Source organism: Triticum dicoccoides, chromosome 4B (genome assembly GCF_002162155.2).
Source record: "Triticum dicoccoides isolate Atlit2015 ecotype Zavitan chromosome 4B, WEW_v2.0, whole genome shotgun sequence".
In the NCBI taxonomy this organism is placed as follows: Eukaryota; Viridiplantae; Streptophyta; class Magnoliopsida; order Poales; family Poaceae; genus Triticum; species Triticum dicoccoides.
In genome coordinates, this window is record NC_041387.1 from 252,156,174 (window position 1) to 252,168,214 (window position 12,041).

General features: G+C 43.9%; 1 protein-coding gene across 3 annotated transcripts in view; it reads right to left on the bottom strand.

The window, feature by feature from the left end:
- Positions 1-11,437: 11,437 nt before the first annotated feature.
- Positions 11,438-12,041, bottom strand: part of LOC119295919 (probable WRKY transcription factor 3) — a 28,768-nt gene continuing 28,164 nt past the window's right edge. The window contains exon 4 of one of the 3 annotated variants that reach the window (XM_037574348.1): positions 11,438-11,939. In XM_037574348.1, coding sequence (XP_037430245.1) covers positions 11,651-11,939 — 289 coding nt within the window. In that variant the 3' untranslated portion in view covers positions 11,438-11,650. The remainder of the gene's footprint in view (positions 11,940-12,041) is intronic. The other 2 variants (XM_037574349.1, XM_037574350.1) reach the window with 2 other exon arrangements.

The following is a 12,041-nucleotide window of genomic DNA, read 5'->3' on the forward strand; positions in this document are numbered from 1 at the left end:
TCAGATTTGGTGGCAAATAAACATGCACTTTTCAATTTAATTTCAGAAGCAACACTAGATGGTTTATTATTAGACTTCATTTTTTGCTCAAATTCTTTTGCCACAATCTGATTTTCACTCTTATTCTTCTCTTGTTTTGCTTTATTAGCTCTATTAATATCATCTTTCAAAATGGAATCAGGAGTCATAGGAAGCAAAGTAATATTTTTATCCATATGAACAAGAGTATACTGATTGTTTCTACCATGGTGTACAGAATTTTAATCAAATTGCCATGGTCGATCAAGTAATAAGGAACATGCTTGCATAGGTACCACATCACAATCAACATAATCAGCATATGTAGAGATACTAAAATGCACACGAACAGTACGTGTTACCTTAACCTTGCCGCAGTTGTTGAACCATTGGATGTAGTAAGGATGTGGATATGGTCTTGTGGTGAGAGATAGCTTCTCCACCATCTCCATGCTAGCCAAGTTGTTGCAGCTCCCTCCATCTATGATGATGCGCACAGAACGTTCCTTCACAACTCCCTTTGTATGGAACAAATTATGCCTCTGATTTTGCTCAGCTTGTGTGACCTGCACACTCAAAACACGTTGAGCAACTAAACATTCATACCTGTCAACGTCTTCAGGAGCCATGTATTGCGTGTCATGATCAGAATCATCTCCACCGTGTTCTTCACGTGTAATAAGAGCCAAAGTCTCCTCATCATAGTCACTACCGGACTCATACCCACCATCCTCAGTAGCAATCATCACACGCTGAGATTTGCATTCTCTCGCATAATGACCCCTTCCCTTACAACGACGACAAATAATATCACTTGTGTGCCCGGTTGATGCCATGGAAGAAGAAGAGCTCTGTGCAGGTCCGTCAGGTGCGCTCTTGGCACATAGCGGTGGTTGTGCCTGCTTTCTTGTATCACGGCTGGAGGTGGCACCTGATGGAGGTGCCGGTGTAGTGGAAGTACAAGATGCACGCTGTAACACCCACGATGCGGCTATATCTCCCACGTGTCGAAGCACGACTTAGAGGCATAACCGCATGGTGGTTTTGTCGCAAGAAGGGTCATCTTCACACAATCCCATGTAATGAACAAGAATGGAATAAAGAGAGTTGGCTTACAATCGCCACTTCACACAATACATAAATTAAGATCATACATCATTCAAATACACTCATAGACCGGCTACGGTCAAGTTCAAATGAAAAGAAGACAACCCCAAATGCTAGATCCCCGATCGTCCTGACTGGGCTCCTCTACTGATCATCTAGAAACGATACATAGTAACGACCAAGGGCCTCATCAAATTCCCACTTCAGCTCAGTTGCGCCAACTGCGCCAGTATCCTCGGCACCTACATCTGTTTTGGTAGAATCGGTGAGTCACGAGGACTCAGCAATCTCACACCCGCGAGATCAAGACTATTTAAGCTCATAGGTAGGTAAGGGGTAATATGGTGGAGCTGCAGCGAGCACTAAGCATATATGGTGGCTAACATACGCAAGTGAGAGCGAGAAGAGAAGCAACGCGTCGGTCGAGAAGCTAGAAGCGATCAAGAAGTGATCCTGAAACTACTTACGCCAAGCATAACACAAACCGTGTTCACTTCCCGGACTCCGCCGAGAAGAGACCATCATGGCTACACACGCGGTTGATGCATTTTAATGAAGTCAAGTGTCAAGTTATCTACAACCGGACATTAACAAATTCCCATCTGCCTCATAACCGCGGGCATGGCTTTCGAAAGATTATATACCCTGCAGGGGTGTCCCAACTCAGCCCATCATAAGCTCTCACGATCAACGAAGGATAAACCTTCTCCCGGGAAGACCCGATCAGTCTCGGAATCCCGGTTCACAAAACATTTCGACAATGGTAAAACAAGACCAGCAAAGCCACCCGATGCGCCGACAAATCCCGATAGGAGCTGCGCATATCTCGTTCTCAGGGCACAACGGATGAGCAAGACGTCGGGTTGGTATAGACCCTGGTTGCCCAGGGGACGCCGGACATCGCTCAGGTTGGACCAACACTCGAAGGAGCACTGGCCCGGGGGGGGGGAATAAAGATGACCCTTGGGCTCGCGAAAACCCAAGGTAAAAGGGCTTAGGTGGCAAATGGTAAAACCAAGTTTGGGCCTTGCTGGAGGAGTTTTATTCAAAGCGAACTGTTAAGTGGGTCCCATAAATCACCCAACCGTGTAAGGAACGCAAAATCAAGGAACATAACACCGGTATGACGGAAACTAGGGGCGGCAAGAGTGGAACAAGTCACCAGGCATAAGGCCGATCCTTCCACCCTTTACCAAGTATATAAGGTGCATTAATTTAAAACAGGAGATACTGTGATATCCCAAAATATCTGCGTTCCGACCAGGAACAAACTTCATCTTCACCTACAACTAACAACGCTATAAGAGGGGCTGAGCAAAAGCGGTGACATGGCCAAACAACGGTTTGCTAGGACAGGTTTGTTAGAGGTTTGACATGGCAATAGGGAGGCATGGTAAACAAAGGCAGGTAGAACTAACATAGCGATAGAGCGAGTACTAGCAAGCAAAGATAGAAGTGATATCGAAGGTATGATCATCTTGCCTGCAAGGTTCTCAGAGTTGTCGAAGGCTTGATCCTCGTTAGCGTACTCAACAGGTTCCTCGTGCACGTACTCGTCTCCCGGCTCTACCCAAAGCAAGAACACAAGCAAGGAACCACAATAAATCACGGTGCAATGCACAAGCAACATGATGCAATACATGTCAAGATATGCGAGATGTGGTATGCAATGCATATGCGTGCTTCGGAAGGAAAGATGATGAACAAGGCATCAACTTGGCAAACCAAGTATGCCACTGGAAAGATGAGATGATTTTGGTTGAAATCGATATAAAGATCACTGGAAACGGATGCACGGTTTGCAAATGGCGAGCAAAACAAGAATGGTAACGATGGCGAATAACTGGCGGACACCTGGCGCATCGAATCCGGGGCATTACAACACTCCTCCACTAACAAGAGATCTCGTCCCGAGATCTTAGGACCGAGACGGAAGGGAAAAAGGGATGAGGTGAAACAAGAACTCAAGAGAAGAAGCAAAGAATTGAGAGCACTCGAGAAGAAGGGAAGAACGACGAGAATGACGAGAATCGAAAGCTTACGGAATCAGATAGACGATGAAACCACTCCGGTTAGAACGAGATGAGAAACGAATAGGACTAAAAGGATTTAGGCAGCACTCCGGCTGAACAAGGAAAGAATAGAACTAGAGAGGATGGAATGATACTTGATGCAGACATGACACAAAACCTCCGAAAAGAATTAAAAGAGTTGAATGAAAAGAACGGAGAAGAAAATGACAACTTCTGCCACGAATGAAATAGAAATTAACCTTAGAAGAAAAGATTGAATGGAGTTGTTGAGAAAATTCAACAACGAAAAGAATACGCTTGGCGTGGACTTATGGATAACATCTCAAAATTATGAGGTGATAACCGACCCCAAACGGAAATGATTGGATAGCTTAGAAGAACGAAGAAAAGCAAAACTCCACTTCAAAAGAATACGGAGAATTAATTGCACTTCGAGATGCGAGAAGAAAAGATACTTGAACTCCACCAACAAGAATCTTGATGAACTCTTGAAGAATGAATTAAATCATGAAGAACCACCATGGAGAACTCCGGTTACAAAAGGATGATGAGCTAAAATTGAAGGATGAAAGAATAAGATTAAAGCTTGCGATGATTTAGATGGAGGTTCCGATGAAATGGCCGAGGAAATTGAACTCCGGAAAAGAAAAGATGGAGAACACTTGGAAGTAGAATTTATTCATCAAGCACAAACTCCGAAGGAAGGGATTAATCACTTGGATGAAATAAGAATAAGATTTATTGTATGCTTATCCTTCATCAAAATTAAATTGATGACAAGCAATGGATTTCGCCTACTACTTATTCTTCTTGAAAAGGATTGAGAAAAGACATGTCGCAAACTTGAGAAGGTCTTCATGAACCACCGGTAGAATTGAAAAGAACGAATGAAATTGAAATGATAATCAAAGACAAAGGAATCTGAAGGAACCACCGTAAGAATTCGAAAATGACTGACGAAAGAGAGATAATCACCGGAAGAATTAGAAGAACAAATATGCTTGAGGGGATTTAGATGCAGAAGAACAAAGAGATCATGATCTGATTAAAGAATACTTGAACGAAGCACCGGGATAAATAGAGAATGATAACTGGAATGATGGCCTCCGGTGAAACGAAAAGAAATCAACTCCTGAAACACTCCGGATGGGTAAGAAAAAGAATATCTGACAAATGGAATAAATCGAGAGGATAGCACGAAACTAGAACCATGAGTCTTCGAGAGAACGGACAAGATTTAGAGGAAAACTCTTCTGCGATCTTCAAATGACAACGAGAAACACCACCAAAATTACTGAGATACTCCGGTATAATGAAAAGCAGAGAGGTTGAGTCAACAATGAAATGATTTGAAATCGATCTTGGAAAAGCATCTGACTGATGAAATACATTCTTACGTCACCCTTCGAAAAGAATTGGGAATAGCTCCGGGAAATTAGAAGAGTCAGGTAAGATCCTGGAAAAAGACCTGTGGGTTAGAGCCCACTGAAGAGATAACACCGTTGGAAAGGATTGTTGAACAGATAGATGCAGCACCGGAACAATTGAAATATTTGAATGAGGTGACAACCTCAAATCAATTCAAACACAGATGAATCTCCTGAGATGTCTTGAACACTCCGGAATGACAATCTGGCAGGAGGCAAACGAGCAGGGAAAACACTTGAGCTGAGGGAAAGAATATGATCATTACCGAAGATGGAATTGAATCCAGCGGAGAAGAAAAGAGATGAATAATGACGAACGAGACGAGAATTCACCGGTTGAAATAATTGACGAAAGACTAAAGAGGCTCCACACAAATGAAATAGATGGTCGAGAGAGAGTCAGACTCCGGGAAGAGAAAGGGTGGGAGGGCGGGAAAACAAAGGCAACTTGGAAGGGGGAACTGACGAATAACTTGAAGAGGAACACCGGTTGAAAGAAAGCAAAGGCTTCGCACGAGTAGGATGGATACTCGATTACGGACTCCGGCTTCGAGAAGAAAAGGGTGGGCGGGTGGGAAAAGAAAACAACTGAGGATTGAACTTGGCAACGATGAAGAGGCTCAAGTCGACTTGACGAGAAATGCACCGGATGAAAACAACTGAGAGCCATCGATCGGAAAACCAACTGCGTGATCCTAAAGAAAAATTTGAATGGGAAGAGAAGTAATTCAAAACACCTACGTCAAGATTCCTTACCAGAGCGATGAAGGGGACTAAGGAGTAAAAAGAATTCCTACTCTCCGATATAACTAGACTCCAAAAACAGTTTTCTTCTAGACTCAACAACGGCCAAACTACACGATCAATCAAGGGGGCTCCTAAGGTCGGTCGAGGCTCTGATACCAACTTGTAACACCCACGATGCGGCTATATCTCCCACGTGTCGAAGCACGACTTAGAGGCATAACCGCATGGTGGTTTTGTCGCAAGAAGAGTCATCTTCACACAATCCTATGTAATGAACAAGAATGGGATAAAGAGAGTTGGCTTACAATCGCCACTTCACACAATACATCATACATCATTCAAATACACTCATAGACCGGCTACGGTCAAGTTCAAATGAAAAGAAGACAACCCCAAATGCTAGATCCCCGATCGTCCCGACTGGGCTCCTCTACTGATCATCTGGAAATGATACGTAGTAACGACCAAGGGCCTCATCAAATTCCCACTTCAGCTCAATTGCGCCAACTGCGCCAGTATCCTCGGCACCTGCATCTGTTTTGGTAGAATCTGTGAGTCACGAGGACTCAGCAATCTCACACCCGCGAGATCAAGACTATTTAAGCTCATAGGTAGGTAAGGGGTAATATGGTGGAGCTGCAGCGAGCACTAAGCATATATGGTGGCTAACATACGCAAGTGAGAGCGAGAAGAGAAGCAACGCGTTGGTCGAGAAGCTAGAAGCGATCAAGAAGTGATCCTGAAACTACTTACGCCAAGCATAACACAAACCGTGTTCACTTCCCGGACTCCGCCGAGAAAAGACCATCACGGCTACACACGTGGTTGATGCATTTTAATGAAGTCAAGTGTCAAGTTATCTACAACCGGACATTAACAAATTCCCATCTGCCTCATAACCGCGGGCACGGCTTTCGAAAGATTATATACCCTGCAGGGGTGTCCCAACTCAGCCCATCATAAGCTCTCACGGTCAACGAAGGATAAACCTTCTCCCGGGAAGACCCGATCAGTCTCGGAATCCTGGTTCGCAAAACATTTCGACAATGGTAAAACAAGACCAGCAAAGCCACCCGATGCGCTGACAAATCCCGATAGGAGCTGCGCATATCTCGTTCTCAGGGCACAACGGATGAGCAAGACGTCGGGTTGGTATAGACCCTGGTTGCCCAGGGGACGCCGGACATCGCTCAGGTTGGACCAACACTCGAAGGAGCACTGGCCCGGGGGGGTAAATAAAGATGACCCTTGGGCTTGCGAAAACCCAAGGGAAAAGGGCTTAGGTGGCAAATGGTAAAACCAAGTTTGGGCCTTGCTGGAGGAGTTTTATTCAAAGCGAACTGTTAAGGGGGTCTCATAAATCACCCAACCGTGTAAGGAACGCAAAATCAAGGAACATAACACCGGTATGACGGAAACTAGGGGCGCAAGAGTGGAACAAGTCACCAGGCATAAGGCCGAGCCTTCCACCCTTTACCAAGTATATAAGGTGCATTAATTTAAAACAGGAGATATTGTGATATCCCAAAATATCCGCGTTCCGACCAGGAACAAACTTCATCTTCACCTGCAACTAACAACGCTATAAGAGGGGCTGAGCAAAAGCGGTGACATGGCCAAACAACGGTTTGCTAGGACAGGTTGGTTAGAGGTTTGACATGGCAATAGGGAGGCATGGTAAACAAAGGCAGGTAGAACTAACATAGCGATAGAGCGAGTACTAGCAAGCAAAGATAGAAGTGATATCGAAGGTATGATCATCTTGCCTGCAAGGTTCTCAGAGTTGTCGAAGGCTTGATCCTTGTTAGCGTACTCAACAGGTTCCTCGTGCACGTACTCGTCTCCCGGCTCTACCCAAAGCAAGAACACAAGCAAGGAACCATAATAAATCACGGTGCAATGCACAAGCAACATGATGCAATACATGTCAAGATATGCGAGATGTGGTATGCAATGTATATGCGTGCTTCGGAAGGAAAGATGATGAACAAGGCATCAACTTGGTAAACCAAGTATGCCGCTGGAAAGATGAGATGATTTCGGTTGAAATCGATATAAAGATCACTGGAAACGGATGCACGGTTTGCAAATGGCAAGCAAAACAAGAATGGCAACGACGGCGAATAACTGGCGGACACCTGGCGCATCGAATCTGGGGCGTTACACACGCGGTGTTCATGATGAAGGTCGACCTGCAGAAAAGTTAGTTCGCGCCAATGCTTGTCGATCCTGCACTTCACGTTCAGCTTTACAAGCAAGATGGAATAAACGAGTGATATTAGTATACTCCTTATACTCTAGAATGGTCTGAATCTCTCTATTTAATCCACCCATAAAACGTGCAAGCATAGCTTCATTCTCCTCAACAATACCACATCTAATCATGCCAGTTTATAATTCCTGATAATATTCTTCTACAGAATTTTTTCCTTGTCTTAAACGCTGCAATTTTTGAAGCAATTCACGTTGATAATATGGTGGAACCCAACGAGTACGCATAGCAGTTTTCAAAGCAGCCCAAGTAGCTGGAATAGGATATAATCTACAATGTTCAGACCACCATACACATGCAAAACTAGTGAAAGCACAAACAGCAGCAGCAGCAACCCGTCTCTCCTTGGGATATTGTAAACATGTAAAACATTGTTCAGTTTCTAACTCCCAAGTAAGATATATATCAGGAACATATCTACCCTCAAACGGTGGAATATTCAATTTCAGTTTAGGAATATGGTCATTATCTGGTGCAGGCCTACCGTTGCGAATATATACCTGAGGTCGACCTGCTGGTGGTGGTGCTGGTGGTTGCACGTAGTTCTGATTTTGATCAACCTCATCCTCGTAATAGTCCTCCACCTCTGCAGTAGCAGCAGGAGCTACAGAAGGACCAACAGCAGTAGCAGCGACACCAGAATTTTGTCCTGGCTCAATAGGAACACGTTGTGCTCGCCCTACTGTATCACGACGTAGAGCTGGTTGTGGGAGACGTTTGAGTAATTCATCAAACTTGGCGTCCAACTTGGTGTCAATTGACTTCTTAATGTCATCCATCTTCTCCATTGCCTTTCCAAAGCTAACCATCACGTCTTCCACCTATTGACCCAACATTTGATGAAACTTATCATGAAGCTCATTGTTCGTCATGTTCTCCCAGTCAATCTCGTCGACTTGTGTTCCTGCCATAGTTAGCAGCAATAGAAACAGACAAGAATATGATCCTACAGACTGCTGGAATATGGTGGTGGTGGGGTGTCACAAATCCGTCAAGCGAATCTCAAATTCTTACCAGTTCTTACCCAGCAGCAGGTGGTGATCGGCAACCGTTGTAGTCAAAACTCTCAAAGCTTGGATAGAGCGATTACCAGGGAGAGTCAAACGCACGACGTATATGTATGTGGAGCCGGGAAGGCTTATAATATGATAGCAAAAAGGGTCAGCAATAATCAATTCAGAGATGCAAAGTTGAATAAACGCTCAACGACGATACTGTGCTGGTCCTAGGCTAGATCGTGCTAGAGACGCGAGCCTAGAACACTAACAAAATCACGGCACTGCACGTAAACAAGGGAGGAGCACACTCTGAATTTTTTTTCCTCTTTTTTTCACTTTCTTTTGCACTTTTTTTTTGCATTTTTTTCTTTTTTTTTTTGCTCCGCAACAAAAAATTTTCGAAAAAGTTTACAAATGGTCTAGAAACTGCCTAGCCAGAATTTTCTAGACTTAGTTTTTTAAAAAACTGGAACTATTTTTCTACTGTGGGTAACACGGAAGTTCGGGAGTCCTTCTCTGTCACGACTCGTAGTATGGCGTGATCTCGAAATCCAAAATAGAGTAAAAAAATACTGGACTCGGACTAGGACTGATGGTGGAGATGAATCTGGTGGAACTCACACTGGTGGCGGAGATGAATCTGGTGGAACTCGGACCGGTGGTGGATATATGTTGCAGGTGGACTCAGATTATCGTGATGGCGGTGGATATGTGGTATATGGCTGCGGTGATGACGTTGGTGGTAGATGGCAGCGGTGATGACGATGGTGGTATATGGCAGCGGTGATGACAATTGTGGTATATGGCAGCGGTGACGATGATGGTGGGTATATGACAGCGGTGACGATGATGATGCGGCGGCGGCGTGACAACTTGTGAACAGAACTCGAAACTCTAAAGGACTAGACACTAAGACCAGCAACCGCAAATTCAACAATGCAAAACCCTAAAAAGATTATGCAAAGGCTCAGATTGGTTCGGATATAAGGAACTAAACCTACTTTTTTTTGGCTTTTTCGTGGACTGTAGGTATGAAGAACAGACTCGATCTAAACTACGAAAAACTGTAAAATCTCACCGAGCAACCTGGAAATTTGATACCACTTGATAGAGGCAAAAGTGTCCCGTCTTTCGATGAGATGGTGGCTATCGTTTTCTGTGGGAGTCGACCTTGACGATCCGACTACGAACGTGCGAGACGCCGTGCCTTAGCAATCGCTAAATCAACTTCCGAGGGGTTATTGACCACGCCGGAGCGCGATCAACCTGACCACGAGGGTCTGTTTTCCTGCGAGCAAACGAAGAACAAGTAAGAAACTAAGATTGCAATCTGGATATTGCGAATATAAGAGGAAAACTTTATTAATGAAGGTGGGGTTATGTGACGCCTTTGTCTGGTCGTTGAACACAAACGAAGTACTCGAAGTTGCAGCTATGGCGAACTTTAATCTAAACAAAACTCAAAGTCTAAACGACGCCCTAAGGGTTGTATATATGGAGGAAGAGGGGGGAATTTCGTGGCCCTTGGGGAAGGGGTCCGAAACCAACCCTATCTCTTGTTTCCCCACACATACAGACTCTAAAAACAGCCTATACTCAAGTATTTCGAAAATACATGGGTCTGGCTCAATAATAAGGTGACACAACACCTAGAATAGCCTCTGGACGAAAGTTATGAAGTACCATCTTGTATATTTCATCCAAGTCTTCATGCACTCATTATGGTGGCTTCAACGTCCTAAAATCATCACTTGTAACTCTGTTCTTGTTCCCCTTGCGCATGCCATCATCTCCATGCTTGTTTTTGCTCCAATGTTCATCCTTCTCCAAGCTAGGCCCTTCATTTGTAAGCAAAACAAATGTATCCAATTTAGATAGCATCATATTCTCATGAACATTAAAATCATTACCAAGAAACGAAAATACCTAATAATTTAATTGGCGTGTGCAAGCTCTAGTAATTGATCCAATATGTATAGCGGCAGGAGCTGTGGGTGTAACAATGGTATTGATGTCCCCATCACATACAATACAACTTGCCCAAAGAGCAACATCTCCAAATAACTCCTTGTATCAACCATCCTTGATCGCCTAAAAGAGGTGGCAGGTGGATGGCAGGACTCGAACTAATTTGCCAAGGACTTATAACCAAACAAAATAAACCTTATATTTCCCGACATATTTCGGTGATAAATTATGGGGATTTCTTTTAAGAATCAGAGTACAAACTCAGTTGATCACATACCCATAAATTCACTTGTATGAACATATACACATTCTATCCGTATGAGCATATACGGAAGACTAAGTCCACGAATCTTAAGATTGACAAAGACAAAGACACAACAAGCACCTCGCTATTAACAAGAACATCGTCTCACATTCAAAGAATATTTCGCTTTTACGAGACACAAGCATCAGAACAATTTGATTCTTTCTTTTGCCTCGGGTCCACCGAGGCACATTCCGCTGCGACGACAAACTGAAAGGAGATTGACGGAAGGCCATTGCCTTGTTCATCAATTAAGACTTTAATACATCCTGTCAAATGACACTTACGGAGATATATGTACAAATGAGGTTATCAGGTAAGAGCTACTCCCTCCGTTTCAAAATAGATGACTCAATTCTGTACTCCCTCCGTCCCAAAATTCTTGTCTTGGATTTGTCTAAATACGGATGTATCAAGTCACGTTTTAGTATTAGATACATCCGTATCTAGACTAATCTAAGACAAGAATTTTGGGACGGAGGGAGTACGAAGTTAGTATAAAGTTGGGTCATCTATTTTGGAATGGAGGGAGTACAACTCGAGCATATACACTTGCAACAACGAAACCTCCGTCACCTACAGTTTTTCCATGGAATAGAGACCAGTACAATTTAAAACCAATGGGAGTACAGCACGCAAGATGCAGTGCTGCAACACAGACTCTGTGCAAGCAAGGCTCGTGGAAGAATATCCTCTCGATTTGAACCAATGCAGCAGCACAACCAGAAATGGGCTAATATATTGGAATAATTTACCTCACTAAGTACTCCAAAAGTTTATGTTATCTCATTTTCTTCTTTTAGCTGCAAGGAAGAATCTGATGTATGTACTGCTGCTCTGGGCAACACCCGTTGGCTACTGGATGCTGCCTTCTGCCCTCTATGTAGTAAGCTAATGGAAGAGGATGCATTGGCACTGGCAGCAGCAGCCACGCTGCTCCTAGCTGCTGGCACATCATGGCTATGCTTGCCTTCATATGTAGTTATCACCGCCGTTGGGTCTTGCGAACATCTTTCGATATGCTTCTTTACACCGCAACCCTGGTACGTGCATTTGTAGTAACTCCTGTACAGTGCACAACTAGAGTCAATATGTCATGAATAACTTCAGAAAGAGAACAACAAAAAAGGGGGGATTACTAAACAGTGCAAACTGCTAGCTAGATAT